The 23,420-nt window shown below is 40.5% G+C and overlaps 1 protein-coding gene and 1 long non-coding RNA gene across 2 annotated transcripts in view; both read right to left on the bottom strand.

Annotated features, from left to right (window-relative positions):
* Positions 1-110: 110 nt before the first annotated feature.
* The window catches only part of TOX4 (TOX high mobility group box family member 4), a 28,742-nt gene continuing 5,432 nt past the window's right edge, over positions 111-23,420 (bottom strand). Inside the window, exons 3-13 of the mRNA XM_033084352.1 lie at positions 22,361-22,552; positions 22,199-22,330; positions 18,106-18,190; positions 17,696-17,887; positions 15,120-15,346; positions 12,292-12,363; positions 10,591-10,623; positions 10,022-10,099; positions 6,049-6,218; positions 2,107-2,268; positions 111-123 (exon numbers count right to left, since the gene is read on the bottom strand). Of these exons, the coding sequence (XP_032940243.1) occupies positions 111-123; positions 2,107-2,268; positions 6,049-6,218; positions 10,022-10,099; positions 10,591-10,623; positions 12,292-12,363; positions 15,120-15,346; positions 17,696-17,887; positions 18,106-18,190; positions 22,199-22,330; positions 22,361-22,552 (1,356 nt within the window). The remainder of the gene's footprint in view (positions 124-2,106; positions 2,269-6,048; positions 6,219-10,021; positions 10,100-10,590; positions 10,624-12,291; positions 12,364-15,119; positions 15,347-17,695; positions 17,888-18,105; positions 18,191-22,198; positions 22,331-22,360; positions 22,553-23,420) is intronic.
* LOC122149476 lies at positions 13,969-14,454 on the bottom strand. The gene is made up of 2 exons (XR_006163144.1): positions 14,407-14,454; positions 13,969-14,024 (listed from the first exon to the last, which is right to left on the bottom strand). It is a non-coding gene; the product is annotated as an uncharacterized LOC122149476 (long non-coding RNA).

The raw sequence follows: 23,420 nt of genomic DNA, 5'->3' as shown, positions 1-23,420 counted from the left end.
TTCAGAATTTTTGGGGATTTTTTGTGATTTTTTTGGGGATTTTTTGGGATTTTTTTTGGGGTTCGGAGTGGGGTAAAAAATAAAGAATTTGGAACAAAAACCTGGAATTGTTAATTTTTGTTTCTAGGAATTTTTTGGGGTATTTTATGATTTTTTCAGAATTTTTGGTGATTTTTTTGGGATTTTTTTGGGATTTTTTTGGTGAATTTTGGGGATTTTTTTTGGGTTTTTTTGGGGGTTTGGAGTGGGGTAAAAAATAAAGAATTTGGAAAAAAAACCTGGAATTGTTTGTTTTTATTTCTGAGGATATTTCTGATTTTTTTCAGAATTTTTGGGGATTTTTGGGAATTTTTTTGGTGATTTTTTGGGATTTTTTTGGGATTTTTTGGGGGATTTTTTGGGGGTTTGGGTTTTTTGTAATTTTTTGGGGGTTTTTTTTGGGGTTTGGAGTGGACTAAAAATAAAGAATTTGGAAAAAAAACCCTGGAATTGTTTGTTTTTATTTCTGAGGATATTTCTGATTTTTTTCAGAATTTATGGGGATTTTTTTTGGATTTTTTAGGGATTTTTTCAGAATTTTTTGGGATTTTTTTGGTGATTTTTTGGGGGTTTTTTGGGGTTTTTTGGGGGGTTGGAGAGAGTAAAAATAAAGAATTGGAAAAAAAAACCTGAAATTGTTTTGTTTTATTTCTGGGGATATTTCTGATTTTTTCAGAATTTTTTGGGATTTTTTTGGGGTTTTTTGGGATTTTTTTGTGATTTTTTTGGGATTTTTTGGGGATTTTTTGGTGATTTATTTGAGGTTTGGATAGGGGGGTAAAAATAAAAATTTTAGAAAGAAAACCTGGATTTGGTTTTTTATAGTTTTGGTGAATTTTTTTCTGATTTTTTCAGAATTTTTTGGGATTTTTTTAGGGTTTTTTTGTGATTTTTTTGGGGTTTTTTCTGATTTTTTGGGGTTTTTTTGGGGGTTTGGAGTGGGGTAAAAAATAAAGAATTTGGAAAAAAATCCTGGAATTGTTAATTTTATTTCTAGGGGATTTTATGATTTTTTCAGATTTTTTTTGGGATTTTTTTAGGGTTTTTTTGGGGGTTTTTGGGGATTTTTTCTGATTTTTTGGGGGTTTTTTTGGCATTTGGAGTGGAATAAAAAATAAAAAACCTGAAAAATAAATCCTGTAATTGTTTATTTTCTTTTTTTTTGTTTTTAAAATTTTTTGGGGGTTAAAAGGGGAATTTTGGGCTCAAAAATTTTAATTTCTTTGGGTTTATTTTTAGGAATTCTGGAGTTTTTATTTTTATAATTTTTGGGGTTAAAAGGGAAATTTTAGGAGTCAAATATTTTATTTTATTAAATTAATTTTTTGGGGCTTTATTTTATGAATTCTGTTTTTTTTTAATTTTTGGGATTAAAATGGAAAATTTTGGGCTCAAATATTTCATTTTTTAAATTAATTTTTTGGGGTTATTTTTAGGAATTCTGGATTTTTTTTTATTTTGGGGTGCCCAAATATTTTATTTTTTAAATTATTTTTTTGGGTTTAATTTTATGAATTGTGGGGTTTTTTTTAATATTTTTTGGGGTTAAAAATGGGAATTTTTGGGGCTCAAATATTATTTTTTAAATTAATTTTTTGGGGTTTATTTTTAGGAATTCTGAATTTTTTATTCTTTTATTTTTGGGGGCTCATTTTATTTTTTTAAATTGATTTTTTTGGGTTTATTTTTACTAATTCTGGATTTTTTTTTCTTTAATTTTTGGGATTAAAATGGAAAATTTTGGGACTCAAATATTTCATTTTTTAAACCAATTTTTTTGGGTTTATTTTTAGGAATTTCCTGGAAATTTATTTTTTAATTTTGAGGGACTCAAGTATTTTATTTTTTTAATTTATTTTTTTTCAGTTTTTTTTACAAATTCTAGATTTATTTTTTTTTAATTTGAGGGGCTCAAATATTTTTTTAATTAATTTTTTTGGTTTTATTTTATGAATTCTGGATTTTTTTTTTAGTTTTTTTTAATTAATTTTTTGAGTTTAATTTTACAAATTCTGAACTTGTTTAAATTAATTTTTGGGTTTAAAAAAACGAAAAAAAGCCAAAAACGTTCTGCAGGAATTCTTTAATTCCCCCCACCCCAAAAGTCCCCAAATTGTCCCAAAATGCCCCAAAATGTCCAAAATGTCCCAAAATTCCCCAAATTCGGGATCCTCACTTGACAAAACGACGCCGGAGCCGCGGGCGGCGAGCCAGGCCAGGAACACGTCCCTGAAAAAAAATTAAATTTTGGTTAAAAGTTAAATTAAAAATTAAATTTTGGGTTAAAATTAAATTAAAAATGAGATTTTGGGTTAAAATTGAATTAAAAATTAAATTTTGGTTAAAAATTAAATTAAAAATTAAATTTTGGGTTAAAAATTGAATTTATAGTAAAAAAAATGGAATTTATGGGAAAAGAAATGGGGAGAAAAAATCAAATTTTGGTTAAAAATGGAATTAAAAATGGAATTTATGGGGGAAAAAAATCAAAATTTCAAATAAAATGAAATTAAAAAATAAGATTGTGGTTAAAAATGAAATTAAAAATGAGATTTGGGTTAAAAATTGAATTTATAGAAAAAAAAATGGGATTTATGGGGGAAAAAATACGGAGAAAAATTAAATTTTGGTTAAAAATTAAATTAAAAATGGAATTTTGGGTAAATGGGAGTGAGCCAGGCCAGGAACACGTCCCTAAAAATGGAGAAAAAATTAAAATTTGGTTAAAAATTAAATTAAAAAATGAAATTTTGGGTTAAAAATTAAATTAAAAATGAAATTTTGGGTTAAAAATTGAATTTATAGTAAAAAAAATGGAATTTATGGGGGAAAAATAGGGAGAAAAAAATCAAAATTTTAAATAAAAATGAAATTTAAAAAATCAGATTTTGGTTAAAAATAAATTAAAAATTAAATTTTGGATTAAAAATTGAATTTATAGGAAAAAAAATGGAATTTGTGGGGGAAAAAATGGGGAGAAAAATCAAATTTTGGGTAAAAATGGAATAAAAAATTAAATTTTGGGTTAAAAATTAAATTAAAAATTAAATTTTGGGTTAAAAATTAAATTAAAAATTAAATTTTGGGTTAAAAAATTGAATTTATGGAAAAGAAATGGAATTTGTGGGGAAAAATGGGGAAAAAAATCCAAATTTGGTCAAAAATGGAATAAAATGGGAGAAAAAATTTAAATTTTGGTTAAAAATCAAATTAAAAATGGAATTTATGGGCAGAAAAATGGGGAGAAAAATCAAATTTTGGTTTAAAATTAAATTAAAAAATGAGATTTGGATTAAAAGTTGAATTTATAGTAAAAAAAAAAGGAATTTATGGGGAAAATGGGAAAAAATCCAAATTTTGGTTAAAAATCAAATTAAAAATGGAATTTATGGGGGAAAAAATGGGGAGAAAAAATCAAATTTTGGTTAAAAATGAAACTAAAAATGGGATTTTGATTAAAATGGGGAAAAACAGAGAAAAATTCCTGATCCACAACCAGATTTGGGTAAAAAATGGGAATTTTGGGTACGAAAATGGCGATTTTTGATAAAAATTGACATTTTTTTTGTTACAAAAAATTTAAATTTAATTTTTTCAGCCCAAATCTCAGTGGCAGTGGACTCCAGTGCTGGATTTGGGAACAGAAATGAGAATTTTAGGGCAGGATTTGGGTACAAAAAATGGCGATTTTTGGGTACAAAAATGGCGATTTTTGATAAAAATTGACATTTTTTTGTTAAAAAATCCTAAAATTTATATTTTTCAGCCTAAATCTCACCAGGCACTCGCTGCTGCAGAACTCCTGATCCCAAGATCAGATTTGGGTACAAAAATGGGAATTTTAGGCAGAATTTGGGTACAAAAATGGCGATTTTGGATACAAAAATCGTGATTTTTATTAAAAATTGACATTTTTTTGTAACAAAAAACCCAAAATTTAATTTTTTCAGCCCAAATCTCAGTGGCAGTGGACTCCAGTGATGGATTTGGGAACAGAAATGGGGATTTTAGGCAGAATTTGGGTCCCAAAATGGCGATTTTAAGTACGAAAATCGCGATTTTTGATAAAAAATGACATTTTTTTGATATAAAAACCTAAATTTAATTTTTCTTTCCAAATCTCACCAGGCACTCGCTGCTGCAGAACTCCTGATCCCAGGGACAGATTTGAGTACAAAAAATGAGAATTTTGGGTCTAGAAATGGCGATTTTGGGGCAGGATTTTGATACGAAAAATGGCGATTTTTGTTAAAAATTGACATTTTTTTGATAATAAAAATTAAAATTTAATTTTTTCAGCCCAATCTCAGCGGCAGTGGACTCCAGTGATGGATTTGGGAACAGAAATGAGAATTTTTAGGGCAGGATTTGGGTACAAAAATGACGATTTTTGGGTAAGAAAATGGCGATTTTTGTTAAAAATTGACATTTTTTTAATATAAAAATTAAAATTTAATTTTTTCAGCCCAAATCTCACTGGCAGTGGTGCTGCTGCAGAACTCCTGGTGTCAGAGCCACATTTAGGTACAAAAATGGGGAATTTTGGGCAGAATTTGGGTACGAAAATGGCGATTTTTGATAAAAAAATGACATTTTTTTGATATAAAAAATCCAAGTTTTGCTATAAAAATTTAAATTTAATTTTTTTTCCCCAAATCTCACCGGCAGTGGGCGCACCAGGCACTCGCTGCTGCAGAACTCCTGATCCAGGGTCAGATTTTGGGTACAAAAATGGGAATTTTTGGGCCCAGAAATGGCGATGTTGGGGCAGGATTTTGATACGAAAATGGCGATTTTTGATAAAAATTGACATTTTTTTAATATAAAAAATTCAAATTTCATTTTTAACCCCCAAATCTCACCGGCAGTGGACTCCAGTGATGGATTATGGGAACAGAAATGGGAATTTTTGGGTACAGAAATGACGATTTTGGGTACGAAAATCACGATTTTTTTTGTTAAAAATTGACAATTTTTTGATATAAAATCCCAATTTTTGATATAAAAAATTAAAATTTGATTTTTTAACCCCAAACTGACCGGCAGTGGCGCACCAGGCACTCGCTGCTGAACTCCTGATCCCAGGGGGAGATTTGGGTACAAAAATGGGAAATTTAGGGCAGGATTTGGGTACAGAAAGTGACGATTTTTGGGTACGAAATGGCGATTTTTGCTAAAAATTGACATTTTTTTGATACAAAAAATTAAAATTTAATTTTTTCAGCCCAAATCTCAGCGCAGTGGACTCCAGTGCTGGATTTGGGAACAGAAATGGGGATTTAGGGGCAGAATTTGGGTACAAAAATGGCGATTTTGGGTACGAAAATGGCGGATTTTTGATAAAAATAAATAATTTTTGATATAAAAATCCCAAATTTTTGATTTTTTGACCCAAATTTTGGGTTTTTAACCCCAGTCTCACCGGCAGTTGGCGCACCAGGCACTCGCTGCTGCAGAACTCCTGATCCCAGGGTCACATTGGGTACAAAAATGGGAATTTTGGGTCTAGAAATGACGATTTTGGGGCAGGATTTTCATATGAAAAATGGCGATTTTTGATAAAAATTGACATTTTTTTGATATAAAAAAATTAAGTTTTCATTTTTTTTTCCCAAATTCTCAGTGGCAGTGGACTCCAGTGACGGATTTGGGAACAGAAATGAGAATTTTAGGGCAGGATTTGGGTCCCAAAATGGCGATTTTTGGGTACAAAAAAATGGCGATTTTTGGGTAGAAAAATGGCGATTTTTGATAAAAATTGATATTTTTTTAATATAAAAAATTAAAATGTAATTTTTTAACCCCAAACTGACCGGCAGTGGCGCACCAGGCACTCGCTGCTGCAGAACTCCTGATCCCAGGGTCACATTTGGGTACAAAAATGAGAATTTAGGGTCCAGAAATGGCGATTTTAGGGCAGGATTTTGATATAAAAATGGCGATTTTTAATAAAAATAAATAATTTTTGATATAAAATCCCAATTTTGGATTTTTTCAGCCCAGTCTCACCGGCAGTGGCGCACCAGGCACTCGCTGCTGCAGAACTCCTCGTCCCAGTCCCCGCTGGCCACCGGGGCGTTGGCGCAGCCGGCGCGGACGCAGCGCGGGGGGGACGCGGGCGGGGCGGGGGCGGGGGGAGGGGACTCGGCCACCAGCTCCACATGGGGGGGGGACTCCACCTGGAAAGGGATTTGGGATTATTCAGGAGGTTTGGGGATTTTTATTTAATTTTATTCACGTTTTTTGGGGAGTTTTTGGGGATTTTTCAGATTTTTTTTGGATTTTTTTTTTTTTTTGGATTTTTTTTGCGGTTTTTTTTTTGGATTTTTTTGAGATTTTTTTTTCAGATTTTTTAAAAAAATTTTTTGGATTATTTTTTCGGATTTTTTGGGGATATTTTCAGATTTTTTTGGATTATTTTTCAGATTTTTTGGGGATTTCTTGAATTATTTTTTCAGATTTTTGGGAGATTTTTTAGGATTTTTTCCAGATTTTTTCAGATTTTTTTTTCAGATTTTTTTTCAATTTTTTCAGGTTTTTCTTTCATATTTTTTTGATTTTTTTTACAGTTTTTTGGGGATTTTTTTCAGATTTTTTTGGATTATTTTTTTAGATTTTTAAAAAATTTTTTTAGACTATTTTTTCAGATTTTTAGGGGATTTTTTTCAGATATTTTCGGATTTTTTTCAGATTTTTTTGGGATTTTTTTCAGATTTTTGTTTTATTTTTTCAGAGTTTTTTTTCAGATTTTTTTGAGATATTTTCCACATTTTTTTTTTTTATTTTTTTGGATTATTTTTTCAGATTTTTTGGGATTTTTTTCAGATTTTAAAAAAATTTTTTTGGATTATTTTTTCAGATTTTTAGGGGATTTTTTAATTATTTTGATTTTTTTTCAGATTTTTTTGGGGGTTTTTTTTAAAGATGTTTTTTGTAAATTTTTTAGGAATAATTTGTTCAGATTTTTGGGGATTTTTTTCAGATTTTTAAAAAGTTTTTGGATTATTTTTTCAGATTTTTGGGGGATTTTTTAGGATTTTTTCCAGATTTTTCATTTTTTCTGGATTTTTTAGGATTTTTTTTCAAATTTTTTGCGGTTTTTCTTTCAGGTTTTTTTTATTAATTTTTTTTAGATTTTTTTGGACTTTTTTAGATTTTTTTTTTTTCAGATTTTTTAGGGATTTTTTTTCAGATTTTTTCAAATTTTTTTTTATTATTTTTTCAGATTTTTAGGGTTTGTTTTTGGTTTTTTTTTGGATTATTTTTCAGATTTTTGGGGGGATTTTTGGATTTTTTCCAGATTGCTTTTTTTATTTTTTCAGATTTTTTTTCAGATGTTTCTTTGGATTTTTTTTTTATTTCTTTTCCAGATTTTTTGGGAATATTTTCAGATAGTTTTTTTACTTTGGGGAAGTTTTTAGGACGTTTTTCAGATTTTTTTTCAGTTTTTTTCCATTTTTTTTTGGAGTTTTTTTGACACTTTTGGGGTTTTTTTCCCAGACTCTTGGGGATTTTTTTCAGATTTTTTGGGGATTCTTTGGATTTCTTTTGGATTGTTTTAGAATTTTGGGGGATTTTTTCGAGAGTTTTTGGGGATTTTTTTTTTAACCCCCCCAAAACCCCAAATCCCCCCCAAATTTAACACCCCAGACGCCCCCAGACCCATTTCCCCTCTCCCCCACTCCCCATTTCCCCTCCCCCAGACCCATTTTAACCCCTCCCACTCCCCATTTTTATCCCCCCAGACCCATTTTTTACCCCATTTCCCCCTCCCCTAGATGCCCCCAGACTCATTTTAACCCCTCCCCCATCCCCCCCAGCCCCATTTCCCCCTCCCCCAGCCCCAATTTAACCCCCCAGAGCCCCCTCCCCAAATCCTCACCTCAGGCATCCCCAGCTCCCCCAGCCCCAATTTAACCCCCCAGACCCATTTTAACCCCATTTTACCCAATTTCCCCCCTCCCCCAGACGCCCCCAGCCCCAATTTAACGCCCCCAGCCCCCTCCCCAATTCCTCACCTCGGGCACCACGATCTCCCCCAGCCCCAATTTAAGCCCCCAGACCCATTTTACCCCCATTTTACCCAATTTCCCCCTCCCCCAGCCCCCATTTCCCTCTCCCCCAGACCCAATTTAACCCCCCCAGATGCCCCCAGCCCCAATTTACCCCCCCAGCCCCCCTCCCCAAATTCTCACCTCGGGCACCACGATCTCCCCCAGACCCAATTTAACGCCCCCAGCCCCATTTTAACCCCTCACCTCGGGCACCACGATCTCCCCCAGCCCCAATTTAAGCCCCCAGACCCAATTTAACGCCCCCAGACCCATTTTAACCCCATTTTACCCGATTTCCCCCTCCCCCACTCCCCATTTTCCCCTCCCCCAGCCCCAATTGAACCCCCCCAGACACCCCCAGCCCCAATTTAACCCCTCCCCCCCCGTCACCTCGGGCACCACGATCTCCCCCAGCCCCAATTTAACCCCCCACAACCCAATTTCCCCCTCTCCCCACTCCCCATTTTTATGCCCCCAGACCCAATTTCCCCCTCCCCCAGACCCAATTTAAGCCCCCAGCCCCAATTTAACCCCCCAGACCCAACTTAACCCCTCCCACTCCCCATTTTTTACTCCCCCAGACCCATTTTACTCTCCCCCAGCCCCATTTTCCCCCTCCCCCAGACACCCCCAGACCCAATTTAAGCCCCCAGACCCAATTTCAACCCTCCATTTTTTACCCCCCCCCAGACCCAATTTAACCCCCCCAGACGCCCCCAGCCCCATTTTTCCCCTCCCCCAGACACCCCCAGACCCAATTTAACCCCCCCCAAACCCCAAATCCCCCCCAAATTCAACACCCCCAGATGCCCCCAGACCCATTTCCCCCCTCCCCCACCCCCCATTTCCCCTCCCCCAGACCAAATTTAACCCCCCCAGACCCAATTTAACCCCCCAGACCCATTTGTACCCCATTTCCCCCTCCCCCAGATGCCCCCAGACGCCCCCAGACCCAATTTCCCCCCTCCCCAAATTCTCACCTCGGGCACCACGATGTCCCCCAGCCCCAATTGAACCCCCCCAGACGCCCCCAGCCCCAATTTAACCCCTCCCCCCCCTCACCTCGGGCACCACGATGTCCCCCAGCCCCAATTTAACCCCTCCAGACGCCCCCAGCCCCAATTTAACCCCTCACCTCGGGCACCACGATCTCCCCCAGCCCCATTTCCCCTCCCCCAGCCCCAATTTAAGCCCCCCAGACACCCCCAGACCCATTTTCCCCCCTCACCTCGGGCACCACGATCTCCCCCAGCCCCAATTGAAGCCCCCCAAACGCCCCCAGACCCATTTTCCCCCCTCACCTCCGGCACCACGATCTCCCCCAGCCCCAATTTAACGCCCCCAGCCCCAATTTCCCCCTCACCTCGGGCACCACGATCTCCCCCAGCCCCAATTTAACGCCCCCAGACCCATTTTAACCCCTCACCTCGGGCACCACGATCTCCCCCAGACCCAATTTAACCCCCCCAGACACCCCAGACCCAATTTAACCCCTCACCTCGGGCACCACGATCTCCCCCAGACCCAATTTAACCCCATTTTACCCGATTTCCCCCTCCCCCACTCCCCATTTTCCCCTCCCCCAGCCCCAACTGAACCCCCCCAGACGCCCCCAGACCCAATTTAACCCCCCTCCCCCCCCTCACCTCGGGCACCACGATCTCCCCCAGCCCCAATTTACCCCCCCAGCCCCCTCCCCAAATCCTCACCTCGGGCACCACGATCTCCCCCAGCCCCAATTTAAGCCCCCAGACCCAATTTCCCCCCTCCCCAAATTGTCACCTCAGGCACCACGATGTCCCCCAGCCCCAATTTAACGCCCCCAGCCCCATTTTAACCCCTCCCCCCCCTCACCTCGGGCACCACGATGTCCCCCAGCCCCAATTTAACACCCCCAGCCCCAATTTCCCCCCTCCCCAAATTGTCACCTCGGGCACCACGATGTCCCCCGCCGCGTCCCCGTCCTGCGCTGGGGGAGGGGCGGCGCTGGGCGGGGGGGGTGGGGGAGGGGCGGGGGGCGGGGTGGGGGAGGGGCTGGGGCAGGATGTGCAGGGGGGGGAGGATCTTGATGTGCAGGGGGGGGGGTCCCCGCATTTTGGGGGGGCCTTGGAGAGGGGGAGGGGCTTGGGGAGGGGGGAGGGGGCTGGGAGCTCCTCCTGCCCCTCCCCCACCCCCTCCCGCGGCCCCTCCCCCACCCCCCGCCCCTCCCCCCACCGCCCATCTGCTGCAGGGGGGGGGGCTGCAGGCGGGGGGGGGGAGGGGCGGCCAGGAGGGCGCGGGGGGAGGGGCGGGCGGGGATCACGGTCACCACCCCTCCCCCCCCCGCCCCTCCCCCACCCACCCCCGCGGGCCCCGCCCCTCCCCCACCCGCCAGGAGCTGCTTGGGGATGATGATTTTGGTGATTTGGGGGGGGGGAGGGGCGGGGGGGGAGGGGGTGGAGGGGGGGGGAGGGGAGGGGGGGGTGGGGGTGGGGGGTGGGGGAGGGGCGGGGGTGGGGGAGGGGTCGGGGTCTGGGGGGTCCGAGGAGGTCTGGGGGGGAAAAAGGGAAAAAAGTTAAAAAATTTAAAAGTTAAATAAATTTAAAAGTTAAAAAAATTTAGAAATTAAAAAAATTTAGAAGTTAAAAAACATAAAATGTTAAAAAAATTTTAAAGTTAACAAAAATTAAAAATGAAAAAAATTTTAAAATTAAAAAAATTTAAAAGTAAAAAAATTTAAAAGTTAAAAAGCATAAAAATTTTAAAAAGGGGAAAATTAAAAAAAAGAAAAAATTTAAAAAATTTAAAATTTAAAAAAATTTAAGTTAAAAAAACTTAAAAGTTAAAAAATACAAAAATTTTAAAAATTTAAAAGTAAAATTTAAAAGTTAAAAAAGTTTAAAAGTTAAAAAGATTAAAAGTTTAAAAAAATTTAAAAGTAAAATTTAAAAGTTAAAAAAATCAGAAGTTAAAAAATACAAAAAGTTATAAAACGAGAAAATTAAAAATGGAAAAGTTAAAAAAATTAAAAGTTAAAAAAATTAAAAGTTAAAAAAATTAAAAGTTAAAAAAAATTAAAAGTTAAAAAATATAAAAAGTTATAAAAGGAGAAAACTAAAAAAATCTAAAAGTTAAAATTTAAAAGAATTTTAAAAATATAAAATGTTAAAAAAATTTAAAAGTTAAAAAAATTAAAAGTGAAAAAAATTTTAAAATTAAAAAAATCTAAAAGTAAAAAAATTTAAAAGTTAAAAAGCATAAAAATTTTAAAAATGGGAAAATTAAAAAAAAGAAAAAAAAATTGAAAAGTTAAAAAAATTTTAAAGTTAAAAAAATTCAAAAGTTAAAAAAATATAAAAATAAAAAAAATTTAGAAGTAAAATTTAAAAGTTAAATTTAAAATTAGAAAATATAAAATGTTAAAAAATTTGAAAGTTAAAAAAATTTAAAAGTAAAATTTAAAAGTTAAAAAACTTAAAAGTTAAAAAATTTTAAAAGTTGAAAAATTTAAAAGTAAAGAAAAATTAAAAGTTAAAAAACATAAAAAGTTAAAAAATATAAAAAGTTTAAAAAGGAAAAATTTAAAAAAATGGGGAAAAGGGAAAAGTTAAAAAAAAAAAAAGTTAAAAGTTAAAAAAAAGGGAAAAGTTAAAAATGGGGAAAGTTTAAAAAATTTAAAAGTTAAAAAATATAAAAAGTTAAAAAAGGGAAAATTTAAAAATGGGGAAAAGTTAAAAATGGGAAAATTTAAAAAATAGGAAAGTTGAAAATTTAAAAATGGGGAAAGTTTAAAGTTAAAAAAATGGGAAAAGTGAAAAGTCAAAAAAAGGGAAAAAGTTAAAAATGGGGAAAAGTTAAAAAAAAGGGAAAAGTGAAAAAAAGGAGAAAAAAAGTGAAAAAATGCAAAAAAAAAAGTGAAAAAAATGTAAAAAAAAAGGGAAAAAAGTGGGGAAAAATTTTTAAAAAGTAAAAAACAAAAAGTGGAAAATAAGGAGAAAAAAGTGAAAACAAAGTAAGAACAAAAAGAAAAAAAAAGTGAAAAAAAGTGAAAAAAAAAGTGATAAAAAGTGATAAAAAAAGTGAAAAAAAGGAGAAAAAAAAGTGAAAAAAAAGGAGAAAAAAAGTGAAAAAAAAAGAGGAAAAAAATGCAAAAATAAAAATAAAAAAGGAGAAAATCCCAAATTTTGGATAATTTGATATTTTGGAATAAATTTCTTACCAGAGTGGCTTTGTAGGCTGTGAGAGCTTTCAGGTATTCCTTCTTGGCCGCCTCTGTCTTGCGTTTGTACACCTGGGAATGGGGAAAAAAAAAACAAAAAATTGGGGAAAAAACCAAAAAAATTGGTAAAGAAACAAAAAAATTGGTAAAAAATTGGAATTTGATAAAAATTGGATTTTGGTAAAAAATGGGAAATTGGTAAAAAATGGGAATTTGGTAAAAAAATGGGGAATTTTTCTCTTTTTCAGAATCTGAGATGCCAAAATTTTCCTTTTTTATTTTCATTTTTGCGCCTTTTTTTGGATTTTTTATGCCGTTTTTTACTGGTTTTTTTGGGTTTTAATCCAATTTTTTGGTTTTTTTACCTGGTTTTGTTCTTACCCAGGGAGTCCCACATGGAGGCCACGATCTTGGACACCTCCAATCCCATTTTAACCCAAATTTTGGGGTTTTTTACCCCATTTTTTGCCCGTTTTTATTGTTTTTTCACTGTTTTTTACCATTTTTTCACATTTTTTGACCGTTTTTTCATTTTTTTTACCTGTTTCTGCTCCTCCCCCAGGGAGTCCCACATGGAGGCCACGATCTTGGACACCTCCAATCCCATTTTTGGCTTCTTTACCCCATTTTTCAATGGGTTTTACCCCATTTTTTCACCGTTTTTGGCGATTTTTTCACCGTTTTTTCCCATTTTTTCGGTTTCTCACCCCGTTTTTTTTATTTTTTACCTGTTTCTGCTCCTCCCCCAGGGAGTCCCACATGGAGGCCACGATCTTGGACACCTCCCCGAATGTGAATTGGAGTTCTGACCCCAAATCCCCATTTTTACCCCAATTTTTTTGATTTTTTTTCCCATTTTTTCACCGTTTTTCACTGTTTTTTCATTTTTTCACCCCATTTTTTCCCATTTTTTCAGTTTTTTTACCTGTTTCTGCTCCTCCCCCAGCGAGTCCCACATGGAGGCCACGATCTTGGACACCTCCAATCCCTTTAACCCCATTTTTGGGATTTTTGACCCCGTTTTTTGCCCGTTTTTACCGTTTTTGGCCGTTTTTTCACCGTTTTTCACCGTTTTTTACTGTTTTTTCACATTTTTTTCCCGTTTTTTTGGTTTTCTCACCTGTTTTTGTTCCTCCCCCAGGGAGTCCCACATGGAGGCCACAATCTTGGAAACTTAAATCCCATTTTTGGGTTCTTTACCCTTGTTTTACCCCATCTTTACACCGTTTTTTTCCCATTTTTTCATTTTTTCACCCCGTTTTTTTTATTTTTTACCTGTTTCTGCTCCTCCCCCAGGGAGTCCCACATGGAGGCCACGATCCTGGACACCTCAAATCCCATTTTTGGGTTCTTTATCCCATTTTTACCCCATTTTTATGCCGTTTTTTACTGTTTTTTTACCGTTTTTTGACCGTTTTTCACTGTTTTTTCATTTTTTCACCCCATTTTTTCCCATTTTCTCAATTTTTTACCTGTTTCTGCTCCTCCCCCAGCGAGTCCCACATGGAGGCCACGATCTTGGACACCTCCCCGAAGGTGGCATTGGGGTTCTGGCCCCAAATCCCCATTTTTATGCCATTTTTGCCCATTTTTATGCCGTTTTTTCACCGTTTTTGGCCATTTTTTCACCGTTTTTTCCCATTTTTTCGGTTTTTCACCCCGTTTTTTTTGTTCCTCACCTGTTTCTGCTCCTCCCCCAGGGAGTCCCACATGGAGGCCACGATCTTGGACACCTCCAATCCCTTTAACACCATTTTTGGGATTTTTGACCCTGTATTTTGCCCATTTTTTGGCCGTTTTTTACCGTTTTTGGCCGTTTTTTCACCGTTTTTTACCATTTTTTCACATTTTTTGACCGTTTTTTCAGGTTTTTTACCTGTTTCTGCTCCTCCCCCAGCGAGTCCCACATGGAGGCCACGATCTTGGACACCTCCAATCCCATTTTTGGGTTCTTTACCCCATTTTCACTCTGTTTTACCCCATTTTTTTGATTTTTATGCCATTTTTTGCCCGTTTTTTCCCATTTTTTCGGTTTTTCACCCCGTTTTTTTTGTCCCTCACCTGTTTTTGTTCCTCCCCCAGGGAGTCCCACATGGAGGCCACGATCTTGGACACCTCCAATCCCATTTTTGGGTTTTCTATCCCATTTTTACCCCATTTTCCTCCATTTTTTGCCCATTTTAGCGATTTTTACCCCATGTTTTGCCCGTTTTTGGTCGTTTTTTCACCGTTTTTTCCCATTTTTTTTATTTTTTACCTGTTTCTGCTCCTCCCCCAGGGAGTCCCACATGGAGGCCACGATCTTGGACACCTCCCCGAAGGTGCATTGAAGTTCTGGCCCCAAATCCCCATTTTAACCCCAATTTTGGGGTTTTTTCACTGTTTTTTGCCTGTTTTTCACCATTTTTTCACCGTTTTTTCCCATTTTTTCATTTTTTAACCCCATTTCTCACCTGTTTCTGCTCCTCCCCCAGGGAGTCCCACATGGAGGCCACGATCTTGGACACCTCAAATCCCATTGTTGGGTTTTCTATCCCATTTTCACTCCATTTTCCCCCATTTTTGGGGGTTTTTTTTACGCCGTTTTTTGCGAATTTTGTGCCGTTTTTTTCCCATTTTTTCAGTTTTTCACCCCGTTTTTTTTGGTTTTTTACCTGTTTTTGTTCCTCCCCCAGGGAGTCCCACATGGAGGCCACGATCTTGGACACCTCCAATCCCTTTAACCCCATTTTTGGGATTTTTGACCCTGTTTTTTGCCCGTTTTTACCGTTTTTTCACCGTTTTTCACCGTTTTTTCATTTTTTCACCCCGTTTTTTTTGTCCCTCACCTGTTTCTGCTCCTCCCCCAGGGAGTCCCACATGGAGGCCACGATCTTGGACACCTCCCCGAAGGTGGCGTTGGGGTTCTGCCCCTTGATGGCCGCCTGGGTGTCGCGGAAGAAGAGCGCGTAGGCCGACACCGGCTTCTGCGGCTCGTTGGGGTCCTTCTTCTTCTTGGCTTTTTTGGGGGGCTTGGGGCGCCTGGGGGGGTCTGGGGGAGGGGTGGGGGGCACGGGGGGGGTCACCAGAGGGGGCAGGGTGGGGGGATGGGAGGGGGGTACGGAGGGGGTGACGGAGGGGGGGAGGGAAGGGGGGAGGGGGGGGGGAGGGGGCGGCGCCGGGAGGCTGAAAAGGGGGAAAAGAGAGAGGAGAGGTTAGGGGGGAATTTTGGGGGGAGTTTTGGGATTTTGGGGGGATTTGGGGGGGATTTTGGGAATTTTGGGGGGTTTGGGGGGGATTTTGGCGGATTTTTGGGGGAATTTAGGGGGATTTGAGGGAGATTTTGGGGGTTTGAGGGGGATTTTGGGGGAGATTTGAGGGGGTTTGGGGGGATTTGGGGGGATTTGAGAGAGATTTTGGGGCATTTCAGGGAGATTTTGGGGTCTGGGAAGGGATTTTGGGGGGATTCAGCGGGGATTTTGGGGGAGTTTGGGGTGTGGGAGGGGATTTTGGATGGTTTCAGAGGGGATTTTGGGGGATTGGGGGGGATTTGAGGGGGATTTTGGGGGATTTAGGGAGGATTTTGGGGTTTGGGAAGGGGTTTTGGGGGGATTTTGGGGGATTTTGGGGGGGATTTTGGGGGTTTGAGTGGGTATTTTGGGGTTTGGGAGGGGATTTTGGGGGATTTTAGGGGGAATTGAGGGGGATTTTGGGGAGATTTGGGGGGTTATTGGGGGGTTTTGGGGGGGATTTGGGGGGATTTTGGGGGGAGTTTCGGGGGGATTTAGGGAGGATTTGGGCGTTTGGGGGGAGTTTGGGGGAATTTTGGGGTGTGGGAGGGGATTTGGGGGGATTTTGGCAGAATTTAGAGGAAATTTTGGGGTGTGGCAGTGGATTTTTGGGGGGATTTTGGGGGAATTTAGGGGGATTTGGGGTGAATTTAGGGAGGATTTTGGGGGTTTGAGGGAGATTTTGGGGTTTTGAGAGGGGATTTTGGGGGATTTGTGGGGCATTTCAGGGTATTTCACATTATTTTGGGATGTTTTTGGAGTTATTTTAGGACATTTTGGGTTATTTTTCCCACTCTCCTGAACTTGTCTGTCTCCTCAGGTTATTCAGGGATTTTTTTGGCATTATTTTGGGATATTTTGGGGATGATTTTGGGTTGATTTTGGATATTTTTATTTATTTTTCTCACCCTCCTGAACTCGTCCTTCTCCTCAGGTTATTCAGAATTATTTCTGAGTTTTTGGGGATTATTTTGGGATTTTTTTTGAATTTTTGACGATATTTTAAGGATGATTTTTGGGTGATTTTGGATGTTTTTAACCCTTTCCTCACCCTCCTGAACTCATCCATCTCCTCAGATAATTTTGGATTTTTTGGGGATTTTTTGGGGGATTTTTTTGGCATTTTTTTGGAATTTTTTTTTTACTTTTTAAGGATATTTTAAGGATGATTTTTGGGTGATTTTGGATATTTTTATTTATTTTTCTCACCCTCCTGAAGTCGTCCATCTCCTCAGATTATCACACAAAATTTTGGATTTTTTGGGGATTTTTGGGGGGATTTTTTTGGGGATTTTTTTGAGGTTTTTTTGAGGTGACTCTGGGATATTTTAGGGATGATTTTGGACGTTTTTATTTATTTTTCTCACCCTCCTGAAGTCGTCCATCTCCTCAGATTATTACACAAAATTTTGGATTTTTTTGGGATTTTTTTGGGGGATTTTTTTGAGGTGACTCTGGGATATTTTAGGGATGATTCAGGATGTTTTTAACCCTTTCCTCACCCTCCTGAAGTCCTCCATCTCAGATAAATTTGGATTTTTTTGGGGGGATTTTTTTGAGGATTTTTTTGGAATTTTTGTTTTATATTTTAGGGATATTTTAGGGATGATTTAAGGATGATTTAGGATATTTTTAACCCTTTCCCCACCCTCCTGAAGTCGTCCATCTCCTCAGATTATTACACAAAATTTTGGATTTTTTTGCGATTTTTGGGGGGATTTTTTTGGGATTTTTCTGGGAATTTTTTTGGAATATTTTGAGATTTTTTTGGGATTTTTTTGAGGTGACTCTGGAATATTTTAGGGATGATTTTGGACGTTTTTATTTATTTTTCTCACCCTCCTGAAGTCGTCCATCTCAGATAAATTTGGATTTTTTTGGGGGGATTTTTTGGGATTTTTTTTTGAAATATTTTGAGATTTTTTTGAGATTTTTTTGGGGTGACTCTGGGATATTTTAGGGATGATTTTGGATGTTTTTATTTATTTTTCTCACCCTCCTGAAGTCGTCCATCTCAGATAATTTTGGATTTTTTTGGGGGGATTTTTTTGGGATTTTTTTTGAATTTTTTTTTATTTTTTGGGGATATTTTAGGGATGATTTAAGGATGTTTTAGGATGTTTTTAACCCTTTCCTCACCCTCCTGAAGTCGTCCATCTCCTCCTCGTGCAGGGACTCCCCGGGGGAGGGGCCGGGCGAGCCCAGCGCGCGCTCGGGGCTGGGCGGGGCCTGCGCCGAGGGGGCGGGGCCAGGCCCGGGGGGCGGGGCCGAGCCCAGGCCCAGCCCCAGCTGCGAGCTCAGCTCCGATTGGTCGATGGTGGTGAGGGGCGTGGCTAAGGGCGTGGCGAGGGGCGTGGCGAGGGGCGTGGCCAGCAGCGCTGCCGGACTCAGAGCCCCCAATGGAACCTCGATGGTCACCGGGGCCGAGGGGGCGAACTGAGATTCCAGCTCCTAAAAAACCCCAAAAATACAGAAATTAACCCCAAATTGTACAGCCTGACCCCGAGCTGTGACCTCTGACCCCCAGCTGTGACCCCTGACCCCCAGCTGTGACCCCTGACCCCGCTCAGAGCCCCCAATGGAACCTCGATGGTCACCGGGGCCGAGGGGGCGAACTGAGATTCCAGCTCCTAAAAAACCCCAAAATTACAGAAATTAACCCCAAAAATCACAGGGAAACCCCAAATCTGGGCAGTGACCCCTGACCTCTGACCCCTGACCCCCAGCTGTGACCCCTGACCCTGAGCTCTGACCCCAAAAATCCCAAAAAATCACAGAGATTGACCCCAAAAATCTCAGAGAAACCCCAAAACCACAGAGATTGATCCCAAAAAATATCAACCCCAAAATCAGAGAGATTGACCCCAAAAATCAGAGATTGACCCCAAAAACCCCCAAAAATCTGGACCGTGACCCTGACCTCTGACCCCTGACCCCCAGCTCTGACCCCAAAAATCCCAAAAATCCCTGAGATTAAAACCCCAAAATCCCAAAGATTGACCCCAAAAATCACAGGGATCAACCCCAAAATCACAGAAATTGGCCCCAAAAATTACAGAGATTGACCCCAAAAATTACAGAGAAACCCCAAATCTGGGCAGTGACCCCCAGCTCTGACCCCAAAAATCCCAAAATCTCAGAGATTCACCCCAAAAATCAGAGAGATTGACCCCAAAAATCCCAGAAATTGGCCCCAAAATCCCAGAGTTTGACCCCAAAAATCAGAGAGATCAACCCCAAAAATCCCAGAAATTGGCCCCAAAAATCAGAGATTAAACCCCCCCAATTTTGGGTTAAATTTCCCCATTTTTGGGGTCAATTCTCCCATTTTTGGGGTCACTAGCCACCACACCACACTCAGTAGCCCATTCCCACATTCACTAGCCCATTCCCACACTCACTAGCCTATTCCCACACTCACTAGCCCATTCCCATGTTCAGTAGCCCATTCCCATGCTCACTAGCCCCACACACATTCCCTAGCCCCATTCTGGATTCACTAGCCAATTACCATGTTCACTAGCCCATTCTGGATTCAGTAGCTCCACACACATTCCCTAGCCCCATTTTGGATTCACTAGCCCATTCCCACACTCACTAGCCCATTACCATGTTCAGTAGCCCCACACACATTCACTAGCCCATTCCCACGTTCACTAGCCTACTCTGGATTCACTAGCCCATTCCCATGTTCACTAGCCCCCATACAGATTTAGTAGCCCATTACCATGTCCAGTAGCCCACTCTGGATTCACTAGCCCCACACACATTCACTAGCCCATTCTGGATTCACTAGCCCCATATACATTCAGTAGCCCCCACACACATTCAGTAGCCCCCATACAGATTTAGTAGCCCATTACCATGTTCAGTAGCCCATTACCATGTTCACTAGCCCCCACACAGATTCCCTAGCCCCATTTTGGATTCACTAGCCCATTACCATGTTTACTAGCCCATTCTGAATTCAGTAGCCCATTACCATGTTCACTAGCCCCATACACATTCACTAGCTCCCACAGAGATTCACTAGCCCCCATACACATTCACTAGCCCATTCCCACATTCACTAGCCCCATAGAGACTCACTAGCCCATTCCCATGTTCACTAGCCCATTGTGGATTCACTAGCCCCATAGACATTCAGTAGCCAATTACCATGTTTACTAGCCCCACACACACTCACTAGCCCATTCTGGATTCAGTAGCCCCCATACACATCCACTAGCCCATTTAGGATTCACTAGCCCATTTTGGATTCACTAGCCCATTTTGGATTCACTAGCCCATTCCCACATTCACTAGCCCATTGTGAATTCATTAGCCCCCACACAGATTCAGTAGCCCATTACCACATTCACTAGCCCCCATTCCCATGTTCACTAGCCCATTCCCACATTCACTAGCCCATTCCCACACTCACTAGCCCCATACACATTCACTAACCCCCATACAGATTCAGTAGCCCATTACCATGTTCAGTAGCCCATTCTGGATTCAGTAGCACCACACACACTCACTAGCCCATTCCCATGTTCACTAGCCCCATACACACTCACTAGCCCCAATGTGAATTCACTAGCCCATTCCCATGTTCGCTAGCCCATTACCATGTTTACTAGCCCATTCTGAATTCAGTAGCCCATTACCATGTTCACTAGCCCCATACACACTCAGTAGCCCCATTCTGGATTCACTAGCCCCATATACATTCAGTAGTCCCCACACAGATTCAGTAGCCCATTACCATGTTCACTAGCCCCATAGACATTCACTAGCCCATTCCCATGTTCACTAGCCCCACACACATCCAGTAGCCCATTCCCATGCTCACTAGCCCATTCTGGATTCAGTAGCCCCCACACACATTCACTAGCCCCATGGGATGTTCACTAGCCCATTACCATGTTCAGTAGCCCATTACCATGTTCACTAGCCCATTCCCACACTCACTAGCCCCATTGTGAATTCACTAGCCCATTACCATATTCAGTAGCCCCACACACATCCAGGAGCCCATTCCCATGCTCACTAGCCCATTCCCACGTTCACTAGTCCCATATACATTTACTAGCCCCACGCACACTCACTAGCCCATTACCAGGGTCACTAGCCCATTACCATGTTTACTAGCCCATTCTGGATTCAGTAGCCCCACACACACTCACTAGCCCATTCTGGATTCCCTAGCCCCATTTTGGATTCACTAGCCCATTCCCACATTCACTAGCCCCATAGACACTCACTAGCCCATTCTGGATTCACTAGCCCATTCCCATGGTCACTAGCCCATTCCCATGTTCACTACCCCCATACAGATTCACTAGCCCATTCCCATGTTCACTAGCCCATTACCATCTTCACTAGCCCCATGGGATGTTCAGTAGCCCATTCCCACACTCACTAGCCCATTACCATGTTCAGTAGCCCCACACACATCCAGTAGCCCATTCCCATGCTCACTAGCCCATACACATTCAGTAGCCCCCACACACATTCACTAGCCCCCATACAGATTTAGTAGCCCATTACCATGCTCACTAGCCCATTCCCATGTTAACTAGCCCCCCCACAGATTCCCTAGCCCCATTTTGGATTCACTAGCCCATTACCACGTTCAGTAGCCCATTCTGAATTCAGTAGCCCATTACCATACCCACTAGCCCATTCCCACACTCACTAGCCCAATACACATTCCCTAGCCCCCATACAGATTTAGTAGCCCATTACCATGTTCAGTAGCCCCCCAACAGGCAGCTCCAGCCCGCTGTAACTCGCTGTCCCAAAGGGCTGCTCGCCCCCCAGCCCCCCAGGGGCTGTTCACTAGCCCATTCCCATGTTCCCTAGCCCATTGTGGATTCACTAGCCCCACTGTGAATTCAGTAGCCCATTACCAGGGTCACTAGCCCATTACCATGTTCAGTAGCCCCATAGACACTAACTAGCCCAATTTTGGATTCACTAGCCCATTCTGGATTCCCTAGCCCCATAGAGACTCAGTAGCCCATTCCCATGTTCACTAGCCCCAAATAGATTCAGTAGCCAACTACCATGTTTACTAGCCCATTTTGGATTCACTAGCCCATTACCACGTTCACTAGCCCATTTAGGATTCACTAGCCCATTCTGGATTCAGTAGCCCCCACACACATTCACTAGCCCCATGGGATGTTCACTAGCCCATTCCCACACTCACTAGCCCCCATACAGATTCACTAGCCCATTACCATGTTCAGTAGCCCCACACACATTCACTAGCCCATTCCCATGTTCACTAGCCCATTCCCATGTTCACTAGCCTACTCTGGATTCACTAGCCCATTCCCACGTTCACTAGCCCATTTTGGATTCACTAGCCCCGTAGACATTGACTAGCCCATTACCATGGTCACTAGCCCCATACACACTCACTAGCCCATTCTAGATTCAGTAGCCCCCATACACATTCACTAGCCCATTACTATGTTCAGTAGCCCATTCTGAATTCAGTAGCCCATTACCACATTCCCTAGCCCCATAAAGACTCAGTAGCCCATTCCCACACTCACTAGCCCATTCCCACACTCACTAGCCCCACACACATTCAGTAGCCCCCATACAGATTCACTAGCCCATTACCATGTTCAGTAGCCCATTACCATGTTCAGTAGCCCCCCAACAGGCAGCTCCAGCCCAGTGTAACTCGCTGTCCCAAAGGGCTGCTCGCCCCCCGGCCCCCCAGGGATGTTCACTAGCCCATTCCCACACTCACTAGCCCATTGTAGATTCCCTAGCCCCATACAGATTTAGTAGCCCATTACCATGTTCAGTAGCCCCCCAACAGGCAGCTCCAGCCCACTGTAGGTCGCTGTCCCAAAGGGCTGCTCGCCCCCCGGCCCCCCCGGCTCCCCCAGCTCCTCGAAGGTCCCGACCACGGCCAGGGAGGGGTCGGTGTCCAGCGGGATGGGCGGGATCTCAAACTCCTCGTCGCCGAGGCTGGGGGTGTGGAATGTCTGAAAATAATAAATTAAAATTTATAAATTAAAATTAGGAATTTAAAATAAAATACTGGGGTTTTTTAATAAAATATTGGGGGTTTTGTAATCTAAAATTGGGATTTTTAAATAAAATATTGGGGGTTTGTAACCCAAAATTGGGGTTTGTACCCCGGGATCTCGAACTCCTCGTCACCGAGGCTGGGGGTGTGGAATGTCTGAAAATATAAAATAATTAAATTTATAAATTAATAATTGGGGTTCTTAATAAAAAATTGGGAATTTTTAATAAAATATTGGGGTTTTTTAATTAAAAATTGGGGGTTTGTAACCCAAAATTGGGGTTTGTACCCCGGGATCTCGAACTCCTCGTCACCCAGGCTGGGGGTGTGGAATGTCTGAAAATATAAAATAATTAAATTTATAAATTAATAATTGGGAATTTAAAATAAAATATTGGGGGTTTGTAATCTAAAATTGGGGTTTTTTAATTAAAAATTGGGGTTTTTTAATTAAAAATTGGGGTTTGTACCCCGGGATCTCGAACTCCTCGTCACCGAGACTGGGCGTGTGGAATGTCTGAAAGTACAAAATAATTAAATTTATAAATTAATAATTGGGAATTTAAAATAAAATATTGGGGTTTTGTAATCTAAAATTGGGGTTTTTTAATAAAATATTGGGGTTTTGTAATTTAAAATTGGGGTTTTGTAACCCAAAATTGGGGTTTGTACCCCGGGATCTCAAACTCCTCGTCACCCAGGCTGGGCGTGTGGAATGTCTGAAAATATAAAATAATTAAATTTATAAATTAAAATTAGGAATTTAAAATAAAATATTGGGGTTTTTTAATTAAAAATTGGGGTTTTGTAACCCAAAGTTGGGG

Source organism: Catharus ustulatus, chromosome 38 (assembly GCF_009819885.2).
Source record: "Catharus ustulatus isolate bCatUst1 chromosome 38, bCatUst1.pri.v2, whole genome shotgun sequence".
Classification (NCBI taxonomy): Eukaryota; Metazoa; Chordata; class Aves; order Passeriformes; family Turdidae; genus Catharus; species Catharus ustulatus.
This window is presented reverse-complemented; position numbering and strand designations above follow the sequence as displayed.